At 42.2% G+C, this 14,938-nt stretch overlaps 1 protein-coding gene across 2 annotated transcripts in view; it reads right to left on the reverse strand.

Moving 5' to 3' along the window:
- SMS (spermine synthase) overlaps positions 1–14,938 on the reverse strand; it is a 43,516-nt gene that overhangs the window by 27,775 nt on the left and 803 nt on the right. For both annotated transcript variants that reach the window (XR_007244243.1, XM_048493232.1), the window contains exon 2: positions 6,821–6,941. Coding sequence is in view for 1 of the 2 variants with exons in the window: in XM_048493232.1 (XP_048349189.1) it covers positions 6,821–6,941 (121 nt within the window). In the remaining variant the exon portion in view is untranslated. The remainder of the gene's footprint in view (positions 1–6,820; positions 6,942–14,938) is intronic.

Consider the following 14,938-nt stretch of genomic DNA (forward strand, 5'->3'; position numbering starts at 1 on the left):
TGTAGAACCAACCACGGGAGAGGTGATCCTAGATCTAATTCTATGTGGGACCCAGGACCTGGTGCGGGAAGTCAGTGTTGTTGAGCCGATAGGGAACAGCGACCACAATGCTGTCAGATTCAGTATCTCTGCATGCGAACAAGTGACAACTACTAATGTAGTTACATTTGCCTTCAGAAAGGGAAATTTCTCAAAGATGAGGGGGATAGTGCGCAGGAAGCTGAAAGGGAAAATCAAGAGAGTCAAAAATGTCCAAGATGCTTGGAGGTTATTTAAAAACACAGTCTTAAAAGCTCAGCTGGAATGTGTTCCACAGGTTAGAAAAGGCAGCACCCCGTCCAAAAGAAAGCCACCATGGTTAACAAGGGACGTTGAGGAAATTATTAGGGAAAAAAAGATGTCTTTTAGAAAATGGAAGTCCAAGTTAACTGATAAAGAATACCAGAGAGAACACAAATGGTGGCAAAAGAGAAGCAAGTTAGCTGTAAGGGAGGGGCTGTGAACATCAAAACCAGCAACAAACAGTTCTTCAAGTACATCAAAAGCAGGAAGCCAGCAAGGGAAGCGGTAGGCCCGTTAGATGACAAAGGAACAAGGGTGTGCTAAAAGATGACAGGGAGATTGCAGAAAAGCTGAATGAATTCTTTGCATCTGTCTTCACCCAAGAGGAGGTGAGGAAAATTCCTGCACCTGAACCAAGCTTCTTAGGAGGCGAATCCGAGGAACTAGAGAAGATAGTGGTAGACAAGGAAGAAGTTCTGGCAGCCATTGATAAACTAAATGCTACCAAATCCCCTGGCCCAGATTGCATTCACCCAAGAGTTCTTAAAGAGCTCAAGCATGAAATTGCTGATGTTCTCACTTTAATATGCAACTTATCCTTGAAATCAGGCTCCATCCCTGAAGACTGGAAGATGGCCAATGTCACACCAATCTTTAAGAAAGGATCTAGGGGGGACCCGGGAAATTACAGGCCAGTCAGTTTGACATCTGTTCCTGGTAAATTAGTAGAATCTGTCATTAAAGATAAAATTATTAAACATGTAGAAAAGCAAGACCTGCTGAGAAAGAGTCAGCATGGCTTTTGCAGAGGCAAATCCTGTCTTACAAACTTACTAGAGTTCTTTGAGGATGTAAATAGGCATGTGGATAAGGGGGAACCAGTGGACATTGTCTACTTGGATTTCCAAAAGGCTTTTGACAAAGTTCCTCACCAGACACTATTGAGAAAACTCAGCAATGAAGGAATAAGAGGGGAAGTCCTCCTATGGATTAAAAACTGGTTGAGAAACAGGAAGCAAAGAGTGGGTGTGAATGGGAAATTCTCACAATGGAGAGATGTGGGGAGTGGTGTCCCCCAAGGATCCATATTGGGACCAGTGCTCTTTAACCTATTCATAAATGACCTGGAAGTAGGGGTGGGTAGCGTGGTGGCCAAGTTTGCAGATGATACCAAATTATGTAGGGTGGTGAGAACCACAAAGGATTGCGAGGAGCTCCAAGCGGACCTTGATAAATTAGGTGAGTGGGCTCAGAAATGGCAAATGCAGTTCAATGTAGCAAAATGTAAAGTGATGCACGTAGGGGCAAAAAATCCAAACTTCACATACACGCTACAGGGGTCAGTGCTATCAGTCACAGACCAGGAAAGGGATTTGGGCGTCTTAGTTGATAGTTCCATGGGAATGTCAACTCAATGTATGGCAGCTGTGAAAAAGGCAAACTCTATGCTGGGGATCATTAGGAAAGGAATTGATAATAAAACTGCAAAGATTGTCATGCCCTTATATAAAGCCGTGGTGCGACCGCACTTGGAGTACTGTGTTCAGTTCTGGTCGCCACATCTCAAAAAGGATATTGAAGAGATAGAAAAAGTGCAGAGAAGGGCAACGAGGATGATTGAGGGACTGGAGCACCTTCCTTATGAGGAAAGGCTGCAGCGTTTGGGACTCTTTAGTTTGGAGAGGAGGCGTCTGAGGGGATATGATTGAAGTCTATAAAATTATGCATGGGGTAGAAAATGTTGACAGAGAGAAATTTTTCTCTCTTTCTCACAATACTAGAACCAGGGGGCATTCATTGAAAATGCTGGGGGGAAGAATTAGAACTAATAAAAGGAAACACTTCTTCATGCAACGTGTGATTGGTGTTTGGAATATGCTGCCACAGGAGGTGGTGATGGCCACTAACCTGGATAGCTTTAAAAGCTTGGACAGATTTATGGAGGAGAAGTCGATTTATGGCTACCAATCTTGATCCTCTTTGATCTGAGATTGCAAATGCCTTAACAGTCCAGGTGCTCGGGAGCAACAGCCGCAGAAGACCATTGCTTTCACATCCTACATGTGAACTCCCAAAGGCACCTGGTGGGTCACTGCGAGTAGCAGAGAGCTGGACTAGATGGACTCTGGTCTGATCCAGCTGGCTTGTTCTTATGTTCTTATGAAAACCGTTTTAGCCAAATGACTGTGGCTTAGAGCAGATGGTTGTAGAACCAACCACGGGAGAGGTGATCCTTGATCTAATTCTATGTGGGACCCAGGACCTGGTGTGGGAAGTCAGTGTTGTTGAGCCGATAGGGAACAGCGACCACAATGCTGTCAGATTCAGTATCTCTGCATGCAAACAAGTGACAACTACTAATGTAGTTACATTTGCCTTCAGAAAGGGAAATTTCTCAAAGATGAGGGGGATAGTGCGCAGGAAGCTGAAAGGGAAAATCAAGAGTCAAAACTGTCCAAGATGCTTGGAGGTTATTTAAAAACACAGTCTTAAAAGCTCAGCTGGAATGTGTTCCACAGGTTAGGAAAGGCAGCGCCCAGTCCAAAAGAAAGCCACCATGGTTAACAAGAGAGGTTGAGGAAATTATTGGGGGAAAAAAGATGTCTTTTAGAAAATGGAAGTCCAACTTAACTGATGAAGAATACCAGAGAGAACACAAATGGTGGCAAAAGAGAAGCAAGTTAGCTGTAAGGGAGGCAAAAAAGGATTATGAGGAATGCATGGCTGCGAACATCAAGACCAGAAACAAACAGTTCTTCAAGTACATCAAAAGCAGGAAGCCAGCTAGGGAAGCGGTAGGCCTGTTAGATGATGAAGGAACAAAAGGTGTGCTAAAAGATGACAGGGAGATTACAGAGAAGCTGAATGAATTCTTTGCATCTGTCTTCACCCAAGAGGAGGTGAGGAAAATTCCTGCACCTGAATCAAGCTTCTTAGGAGGTGAATCCGAGGAACTAGCGAAGATAGTGGTAGACAAGAAAGAAGTTCTGGCAGCCATTGATAAACTAAATGCTACCAAATCCCCTGGCCCAGATTGCATTCATCCAAGAGTTCTTAAAGAGCTCAAGCATGAAATTGCTAATTCTTCCCCCCAGCAAAGTGGGGCATAAATATTTTAATAATTTAATTAAAACCAGAGACATCGGAACTTGAATATAGAACTCTCTGCAGGAACTTTAATATAGAACTCTCTGCAGGTTCTAACCGATAGTCTCCTAAATATAATAACATTTATCTACTGGAAATATGATCTTTCTTTGTTCCATTGCAATATAATACAATTATCAGGGGTTGTTTTTTGTTGTTGTTGTTTTGCTAATTCATATTTATTTTTATGACATTGTTATTCAGAACACAATTCCAAACAACGTGCCAGTCTATAGCAGGAGATAGTAAAAAATGAACAATAGATCCTGTATAAATTACAAGACTATTTGGTGCTTTCTTTTAACATATTTTAAACAGGAAAAATTTTCACTCTCTGGTTTCACTCTCTACTTACATATGTCAGTATTTCTGCCAAATAAGAATGCCTTAAGAGGCTGTAGGTAACATTACTCATGATCTTATGGTTGCAAGAGTCACAAAAAATGAAGTGTTCCTACTTCGTAATGCACAAAAATGATTTACCTTGCCCAATTACAAATACTCCTGACCTAAACCTTTATAAAAGTATTCAACGTAATAGTCAAAATTACAGAACTCAATAATATACATAAAAAACAAATTCATGTAATCTTGAAAGATTTGATACATTGGTTGCTCTTATCTCATTAACTGGTATTTTAATAGAAGCTGGCATACCATTAAAAAATCATACCAGTATGTATAGTGCTCTAACTACTAAGCAGAAAATTAATTACGTTTACATTAAGGTGAATAGTCATTCTGCTCATATTTGTCTGGAACACAATTAAATAACGCTTTACTACTACTGTGTTTACCCAAAAATACGACAGGGTCTTATATTAACTTTTGCTCCAAAAGATGAGTTAGGGTTTATTTTCAGGGTATGTCTTACTTTTTCCATGATTTTGCGCCCCCCACATGACCAGATCAGCTGTGCCGGGGTAATAATACAAAGCCCTCTGTTAAAGAAAGATTCCTCAGCAACAGCAACCATAATTTGAAACTACCAAGCATGCACATGTAATTACTTTGTAGTGGATACAATTGTACAACACATTTTTACTCTGCAGCAAATGTAAATATACTTTAATGTGGATTCCCAAACCTGACTTCTGATACTATATTTCTTAATGTCGATAGTCTGTCTGAATTGTTTATGACTGTTCATAATTACTCTTGAGTAATACAAGTCAAGTTTGCCCAAAGAAATGAATAACAACAAATCACTCATATGAGACATCACAATGGCCAGGAAACCAAACTGAACATGAACCCAATTAGAGGAGTTTGCTTTGTGAAGCAGAACTTGAATTGTAAAATTGTTTGACCGTAAACTGAACCCAAACCTTTTTCTGTTTAGGGGTTTGGTTCTGGTTTAAGGCAAACAAGAGATTTTCGTCACTGGTTCACAAAAAGAAAAGGTCGTCACTTGCTGGTGATCTAGTCGCCAACTTTCTTTGACTAATGGTAAGGACTAAATACTGTGGTTTACAGTTAACACACAAAATCAATAAAAATATGTGCAAATATTTTCCATCCCCTTTCAAGGCTGTGTCCTGAACTGTTGTAAATAAAACAGGGAGCAGCCAATTGTTTACACAGCACTAGTCTTACCTGGCTTCCACAGTTTCACCAGTCTTGTTTCCAAGGTTACAACACATAATTTACCATGGACACAAGTTGTCATTTTACCTTGCAGGAATCCCTACACTCAGAAGAATCCTTCCAGTATTCCAGTATTCATAGAATTAAATTTGTTAATGTGAAAGAGAAACTTATCAGAGCACAAAGAAAATACAATAGGAAAAGATGTTCCAAAACGATCTCAAATTTACAAAAAGTTAAATCATGTTTGGTTTTCATGTGGAGTGCTTGGCAGTCACCAGGTCCAGATTAGAACAGGCTGCCCCCTACACAGGAAGGCATTTTATTTTGGTATTAAGACAACAGCAAAAAATGGTACACACATCAGCTATCCACAGAATTTCATGCTTAGGCCAATATCTTGCATAGCTGTCAACACATAAGCGTACAGTCCAAGGACAGAAAAATATTCATCTAGAACAGGGGTCGGGAACCCGCGGCTCCTTCCTGCTTGGAGTGCGGCTCCCGGCGTGGCTGCCCCTTCCTGGGGCCTCGCGAGCTCCAGTTGGCTAACAAGGCTTGTATCGGCGCTGATCAGTTCTCCCTACTCGGCTCCTCCCCTCCTCTGTGCCGAAAGAATGTTTGTTCGGGGGGCGGCCGGAAGGCCCCGCCCCCGACTTACGGGCCCAGCCGTGCCGCCCCGCGAGGAAACACCAGACAAAGCACACTCCCTGGCCCCGGCAGGAGCAGAGCAACTTGACTGGGGGCAGGGCGAGCGGGCGATCACGCTGCCACGGGTTGGCTTCCTGACCCTGACCCCAGCAGGAGCAGAGCAGCTTAACCGGGGCGGGGCGAGCGGGTGATCGCGCCGCAGCTGGCTGGCTGTGGCACCATCACAAGACCGGGTGGGGGGCAAGGAAAAAGGTAGCCCCAGAGGCCTTTGGGGGGCTATTTAAGGCGGGGCGGGGGTCCAGGGAGAGGGAAGGAGCCGGGACCTGTGGAGGTTGCGAGAAACGGGAAGGGAGGCAGAAGAGAGAGGGGAAGGAAGTCGTGAAAGAGACAGAGAAAGCGGCTGAAAGGGGCAGAGGGAAGGCAGAGGGGAAGACAGAGGAGAGCCGCGCAGGAAAGGGAGCTGAGAAAGCAGCTGAAGGGTGGAAGGCAGAGACAGAGCAAAAGACAGGAGAGCCAAGCAGGGAAGGAAGTGGAGAAAGTGGCTGAGAGGGGGAAGGCAGAGCAGAAGGCAGGAGAGAACGAAGACAGGAGAGAGCTGCGGGCTGATAGTGGGAGGAAGTCACCAGCAACCTGTGGCTGAAGTTGCATATTTATTTTATAGTTATAAAATATATTTATTTTACACGCACTCAGTGCACAAAAACCACGGGGAGGATGGATTTCATAAGCAACACACTATAATTGGTTAAAAAAACAAATGTATACAGTGTTATCTTCATTTTAAATGTCAAAAAGTATTTGCGGCTCTGTGTGTTTTCTTTTCCGTGGAAAACGGGTCCAAATGGCTCTTTGGCTGTTGAAGGTTGCTGACCCCTGATCTAGAAAGACATGCGTACTATGCGTGAGTGAGGACCTACATTTCTTTTATAATAAACAGGAAGCCTCACATAAATACAAGCTCATTTTAACAACAAGCAATACATTTTTAATTACAACTAATTACCAAGAAAATTGAAACAACTTTATAAACCATTAAGAAAATTTTAAAAATTACTATTAATTTACCTGTTTTTATATGAATATATACTTTGACAATATCTTTATGGTAATCATTATGATCTTCACAAATCACAGGTAAAAAAATTCAACTCACCTGCCATTTTTATTGACATACGTTGCTAAATAACCAAGATTTCCCCAGTTATGAATAGTCTCTGTCATTTCCTGCTCTTGGAAAACGGACTGTAGACCTTTAAAAATGGCATTACACTCAACTAGAAAGTGGAAGAAGACAGAGACCAATAGTCAACAAACACAGAAATCAAAAATAAAAATAACCATTTTGATAGTTTTAAAGTTTTTATGAACACAGACCCATAAACAGTGCAAATCTCTCTTTGCTTCCATTTACAATGGCTTTTTCAACTCCCCAAAATTATATGTCTGATGTTCATCTGAGCGAGAGTCAATATATACCACCAATCTTGTACTTTTTGTTCATTAACTCTTCAGCTTTCAATTTACACGTAATTATAGCTAAGGGTGGAAAAAATTCTATTTCGTACATTACAATATAACTGCTGACGACAGCCAGTGTGGTGTAGTGGTTGAGAGCAGGTAGACTCTGATCTGGAGAACTGGATTTGATTCCCCACTCTTCTACATTAGCGGCAGACTCTTATCTTGTGAACCAAGTTTGTTTCCCCACACATGAAGCCTGCTGGGTGACCTTGATCTAGTCAGAGTTCTTTGGAACTCTCTCTATCCCACCTACCTCACAATGTGTCCATTGAGGGGAGAGGAAGAGAAAGGAGTTTGTAAACTACCTTGAGTCTCATAGGGAAGAAAGGGGAGGTATAAATACAAACTACTACGCCTCTTCTTCATCCCTGTTCCCATTTCCAAGGCTTGATTTATTGCTCTACATTGTTATCATATTGTGGAATAATCACTAAATCCAACTCCAATCTAATGCCTTTAGACAAATGGCACTTATATCATTTTTGTTAGACAGAACTCAGATTATATTAACTTCTACAAGTAAAATTATATAAACCGGTGGTTCTCAACCTTCCTAATGCCGCGACCCTTTAATACAGTTCCTCATGTTGTGGTGACCCCCAACCCTAACATTTATCCATTTTACACATGGAGAACACTGAAGCAGAGAGTCTTAGGCGACCCCTCCGAAAGGGTCGTTTGACCCCCAAAGGGGTCCTAACCCCCAGGTTGAGAACCACTGATATAAACCATTCTTCCAGCTAGTAGAGTCACATGATATGCTAATACACTAGTGGTTCCCAAGCTTTTTTCATTCGCATACCCATTGGCAACCCATTTTCTTAAAATTGTACGCCTATTTTAGCGAACCAATTATATAATTTTTTTCATGTACCCCCAAATGCTCTGGTACCCCAGATTGGGAACCACTTTAGTATACCAAATCTGTAATACAATATCATCCTCAAGGTGACAGTCCTACATACACCTCCTTTAATTGAACTCAATGCCAAATGAGCACAATAACACAATAAAACAGATGTGCTGTGAACACAAGCAAAGTACTTTTATAATAAGGAAAAAAAAGACTCTGTTATGCATTGTGCAGTAGCAAAAAGGTTTTCTGCTATGTACTCTTAATGAATATCACCATAGGCAATCCCAGCTCCCTGGTCTGTGTACCTGTTTGGGCTCATGACTGAATACCTCCATAGAACACATCCATTATAGTTCACATACACAACAAATACAAAGTACCTGAACTGTCATGCAAAGTCCCATTTAACACAAATGTATGCAAAACAAATTTTAAAAACTTTTTAAAATGAGTTTAAGTTTTTCTCAAATTGTATGTGTACTGATCTGTGGAATCATGTCGACTAAAACAACAGGACTTGGTACAAGAATTCAAAACGCTAACATTAGAATTTTCTAAATATATTTATAAATAAGACATAGCAACAGGAAACTTCTTTGTTTTCTATCCACTAGCTATTTATAGATGAAACCAACAGGAAGCTCATTTATCAAACTTTCCATGATCTGAAGGTTGAATTCTTTTCATCTGCACGTCAGATGCAGTCACACAAAATTGTGGTTGGTTTATCAGACTTAATAAAGATGAAAGAAAATGGCTTCCATAGCATTATATACAGGAGGCAGGACAAAAAGTTGTTCTGCCTTTGTCAAACTGTGATTTTCATGAAGCTCTTGCATTCAGATGGCACAATAAACCAAAATTGTAATCTATAATTTTATTTAGCTCCTGTTTAGTATAATGTCCAAATGCAGGCTGGCTAACTACTATGGTTTGTTGGTACATGCTCTATGCTGATTCTGGACTATTGTTTGTACCTGACTGAAATGCAGTTGGCTATCTGAATGAACTGGGATTTCAGCATTTAGTAGTAGCGACACTCTTAGCTTTCTATCTACAAAGAGAAAAAACCAATATCTCTGGTGCTTTCTCAAGGTAACACCTTCTTCCCTCTGGCTTTTCTCTAGACTTCCTTCCACCACCACTCTTTGGATTCTTGAGCGATCGGGACATGATCATACATTTCCCCACACTTTTATTTGTCAACACTGGCCAAAATGAGAAAAGGAGGGTCTAAGGATCTACAGGTCTTCACAACACTCTAAACCTAGTTAACATCATTCAAAGAGCCTTAACTGAAATTAGCAACATAATGAGAAACGGAACGGCCACACTTTTGCAAAATCCACTGATAAATCAGCATGGAACTTTGAGTGGAGAGATTTTTTTTTTTGGTACCTGTTAATTTAAAACGGCTGTCTGCAACTAGAATCCTTTGTGTTAAATCAGGGATGCATGGATAATATCTTGGTAGTATCTCCTGTGACATTCTTTTACAGAAGACAGTCTGGAGTACTACTACCTAGAAATAAATCTGTACACTCCTTTTTATTTCCTTTATTTATAACCCGACTTTCTCCCCAATGGGAACCCTAAGGGGCTTGGATTATTCTCCGCTCTTCTGTGTTAACCCTGTGGCCACACCTTCACCATCCTAACTATTTGTGGCAGGCTCAGGCAGTCTTCTAAGAATGCTGGGCAAATTTTCCCACCTTTTCAAAGACTCAGCTGTTTTGACGGTAGTGTTTGAAGGGCTTTATGCTTGATGGTGTGCCTTAGGAACTCCAGAATGGTGGGACCCTTTTCCCTCTATGGCAAATCAAGCAAGTTCAACAAGCAACAATAAAATGTATTGAACTAGATGGGATCAGGAGATATTTCAGTGGTCAGGTAGGAATTAATTATACGCAAACATCAGTTTTGGCACAGACACAGTTTTTAATTCAAGATTTATACATATCTTCAGTTGCTTAGATGTTTTGAGAGGTTCTTTACTTTAAGGTGGTATAGGCTGGTACCCATTCACACAGCACACATACAACCTTGACACTGTTAGCTACCCACTTCACGTTACTCTTCCTCCTGAGGTAACTATAGCAAAACACTAATACATGAGACAGGGAATCCACCTATGTGTATCATTCCCATCCCAGGAATTGTTCTGCACCCAGAAGCTATATTCCCTTCCCTTTTATTTATAGTCACCTGTGTACAGTAGTCTCACTATTATTCTATCTTCAGCCATGACCACTAAATAAACTCCCAGTTCTCCAGTCTGTGTATTTTCTGTTCCCAGGAAACACTGATACTCAGAGCCACTCGCTGACTAAAATCCCCTCAGAGTAGATGTTTAACACTCGCAATTAAGGGACTTGATATTAACTTGCAGGAATCCAAATCCAAAAGCTCACCAAGCTCCTCCTCTCAGAGAGCTACCTCCTCCCTATCTGAGGGCGATTCCCCATGGGGGAAATATCCGGTCTGTTCCTTCCCACCACAGCAGTGTCTACAGAGAGGTCTCGAGTTCAAACCAGGATCAAGACGTCCGCCTCCTTTCCACAAGCCCAGGATCAGCTCAGCAGCTCTTTTGTTGCTTTGAGGCGGGAACGTGAATGAGCGTTCCCTTTTTAAAAAAAAAAATATTCTGTAACGGCTACGTAGCTACATCGTCATAAAGCATAGATTGTCATGAGGTGTAGTGAACATCATTTTTTCCTTTGCATGGTTGTAGCTTTGTAGCCAAGAGGAACCTATTTTTAAAAAGGTGCGTTCCTGACCGCCCTGAGTCGCCTGTTCTGAGCATGCCCAAGCCACTGTGCTGTGATTGGCTGATGGCTCAAACAGAGACTCAGGGAGAGAAAAATAACACAGGATGATTCCCCACGATACCGGCCTCATCCTGGGATTCTCAAAAAACACCACCTTCCTGGCAGTTTTTGAAAATCCCGGGATGAGGAGGATATCACAGAGCCAGGCTGGGACAGAGCCGAATTTGGCACTGGAGCTGCGGGGAGTTGCTCATTGTACCGGGATGTCTTCCGTGAGTATGCCGGGATATTTCCCCCATGGGAAATCGACCTGAATCAGCTTTATAGAAGCCAAAGCACATAAGGCTCAGCAATAAAGATGTGGTTCCATAGCAACCTCACTACAGCCACTGAGAGCTCAATAGGCACTCTTCTCTTCAAGTTGAAGGAGGTATTGCAATTATTTTGGAGAGTTTCAATCCCTTGATGGGTTTTTTGGTTTGTTTTTTAAATTTCAGATTTTTCCTGCCGACAGCCTCGTGACAATCCTTTTTTCCCCTAATGAGTGTACGTACACAGCTTCCTAAGATATTGGAGTTCCAGGTTCATTGTGAACTATAAACCTTCCCGCAGTTTTCAGGTGTTCTGCAGATAGCAAGTGAATAGGCTATGGGTTCACTGCTGTGAGGTAACTTTTGTGATGCTCAAGAAGATTACTGAGCCTGGATTAATACATAAACAATTAAGATGATGTATTTATTTACATGTTTGTTTTAAAGTAACAAACCAGAAGCATAGGGCTCCCAGAAGACAAAGTAGAAACCTGGTTGTGGCACGAAAATTTAAACTAGTTATGACTTCAGAGGGTAGTTAGACTTTTCAACAATGCTTTCAGGCACAAACAGACATTTACTGACTAGGTTGGATCCTTTCTCACACAAAGGATTCCACCCATTCCAGCCTGCTCTTTCCTCAGTCAGATTATATTTTACAAGGTCTGTTCATCCCCAGAGATAGGCCTAACAATCTCGAGTACTCTATTCTCTCCCAGAGATAGCGCTAAACTGCTCTGCCACATTAGCCAACAGAGCTACCTTCCACTTTGTCTGCTCTTTTTCCTGAGCAAGACACTGCTCCCGCATTTTCCTGAGCAAGAAATCAATTCCTCTTCTCCTGTCTTCCTTCCAACTTTCCATCCACCTCGCAAAGGTAATTGGATGCTGGAGCAGCATTCCTATGGGTTTATCTGAGTGGCTGATTTTCCCTTCAGGGGCAGGACTGAAGGGACAGCCTTCAACTATGTGATTCAACCAAAAGGAACTTGCTTAGTCTGCAGATATCATTATCTGTGCTTATTCAGGACAACACCTGCATGCTTTGATGGTACAGTTAACTTATCCTTACCATTGTTTGTGCTTCAGAACCGTTATGAGTTCTATCTTTGTTATCAGGAGAATTCATTCTCTGACAGCTTTAGCTACATAACACCAGAGGCATAGAGTGAGAAAATGGCGCCCGGGGCAAGATGATGCCTGGGCGCCCCCACCCCCTGCCCCCATCGGCCCCTTACTTTTTTCTGCCGACAAAGAAGCTGGCTGAAAAAAAGCTTTTTTAGCCAGCTGCTTTGCCTCCTGTCCCATTCCTCCTGCAGGGTCCCAGGCGGGGCCCCTGTTGCAGTCCCTCCATCCCCTACCCAGGCATTGGTAACCCAGCCTCGCCCCTGGTCTCAGGGGGGTGGTTCACACCAGCTATGCATTTCAGCCACAGTCTGGCTGAGGAGGCGCTTCCCCCAAACTACCCTCCTCCCTTGGCCATTCTTCAGCCCAACTCCAGTCAGCGCGAGCCTGCTCTGCCTCAGCTCGCCGACCTGCCTCTTCCTGCCTCCCTCCAACTCTCTCCTCCTCCTCCTTTCCACCTTGCTCCCATCTGTTCCGTTCCTCTCCAATTCCTACTCCCTCCTTCTCCCAATCACACACCACCCCTGTGCTGGATGAGTTGGTGAGTTCGAGGGAGGCACGATGGGGGTCGAGGGAGTCCAGAGAGGAGCCCAACCCTGCTCCCAGACACTGCCTGAAGAAGCAGCCTGGCTGAGACAGGGCGAAGGGGTTGAGAGGCCTCCCATCGTGCTGAGGCATCTTCAGAGGTGTATCACAGAGAAATGTGTTACAACATTTTTCTCTGTGATACACCTCTGAAAATGCCAGTCACAGATGCAGGTGAAACGTTAGGAATAAGATCTACCAGACCATGGTCACACAACCCAGAAAACCCACAACAACCAATTTGCAGAATGATGAGAATGATTTATAATTTTGTCAAAGAATCACTTTAAAAAGTGAATGGCTACAGGCAGTCCTAAGACCCCCCACTTCCCACAAATAACCTACCAGCGCAGTGGTGGCGAACCTATGGCACTCCAGATGTTCAAGGACTACAATTCCCATCAGCCCCTGCCAGCATGGCCAATTGGCCAATTCTTGACCACAGATTCACACAGACGCAATCCAATTTACAAAAAACCCCCACATCAACTAGGCAACAGCCTACAAATTGTCCTTCTAAGCTTATGCTGCAGGACATAATCTGACCATCTACAGAATCAAGTACTAATAGGAATGCTGAATTCCTGTAACTTAAAGGCAACTATGTGTAAGGCTGGGACAAAAGAAAATGTCCTTATAAGAAACTGTCATCTGAGCAATAGCCTACAAATTGTCCTTCATTATAATTTAAATCTACATTTCCTAAATTTGTGATTTTAAGGAAGAAAGCAATTTTAGCTGAGGTATTTAGTTGGATATTTTGTATTGTTCGTATTGTACTATTCTATTTGTATACTGCCCTCCCCCGAAGGACTTTTGCGTATTATTATTATGAAATCCAGGTTAAAATATGTTCACTACATTTGGAACAGGCTTTTCCTTCCAAGTATATTTGTATGGCTTCTCACAGTAATGAGAGACTTGTGCACCTAAGGAAAGAAATCAAGCACAAGAACTGCATGAAGATCATTGAGTAACAACACTATTGACCCATCCACTTCATGCTCTAAAGCCTTGACCAGCTGCAGCTTGCAAGGACAACTGACTGCACCAAAATTAAAGTCCCAAAGTCCAATTTATACAGTAATGCAGTTCACTCTTCACAATGAAAAGTGGCATTTTCACCTATGAACAGTTGGCATGAGCAAAACAAAGTCTGAATCTGTTAAAAGACTGGAGGGACTTTCCCACTGCTATGAAAGTAGATGACCTCAGCTCTGCCAGAGAGAAACTCTATCAAATAGGAATGCATGTCTCTGTAGCACATACCCCATGCATGATGCAGATTGTAGTGGGTGTACAGACCCTCTTTACACATACCTGATTATAATGCAGGCTATTTTACTAGGAAGTAAATAATTAACCAAACTTCCTGAACGCCATTAAAACTCTAGAAGAGGATTCAATCCTCTGGAACTAATATGGTTGTTAAGCTATTCCAATTGAATTGTACTGAAGGCCTAAAATGCAGGTTGTTACTATTAAAAATAATAGTTCACTGTATTGTGCATCAAGCTCCTCACTGCAAAATCAAGGCATAAGATACACATTCCATAACAGGTTCCCTCTTTTTCCACTGGGGGGGGGGGGGGGGGGAGACGGGATGCATAACCACACGTTCCTGTTTTTTTTCCCTTTAATTCCACCAAACTTTAATACAAGACACATTTCTAATCCAGTTCACAAATAAAGACACTTCCTGGTCTTTCACTTCCTGTTAATGTTTTTAAATTATTGAAACGCACACACACACACTATCAATAATCCATTTCACTGTGAGATTTCCCACATCAATTGATCATTTCCTTCCATAACAATCAGGATTACTGCAGAAAATAAACTGAATAACCTTTCCTACCACCCCCTACTGCAAAAGGGAGGGGCAAAAAGAAGCCACCCGCCTAAGGGACAGATAAAGGTCATGGATGTCGCTGCAAATATGCATGCACACACCTTCTTCCAAAAATCGACACTCATAGTTTAAAAAACAAACAAACAAATGCTGCCGTTGGAAAGTCTATTTTACACGCTATTACTTTTAAGCGTTTTTTTCGGGATACCAAACGAACGTGTTGGAAGCGTACGGAAGGCCCTCACTCTAAGCC

Source organism: Sphaerodactylus townsendi, linkage group LG04, assembly GCF_021028975.2.
Source record: "Sphaerodactylus townsendi isolate TG3544 linkage group LG04, MPM_Stown_v2.3, whole genome shotgun sequence".
Lineage (NCBI taxonomy): Eukaryota > Metazoa > Chordata > Lepidosauria > Squamata > Sphaerodactylidae > Sphaerodactylus > Sphaerodactylus townsendi.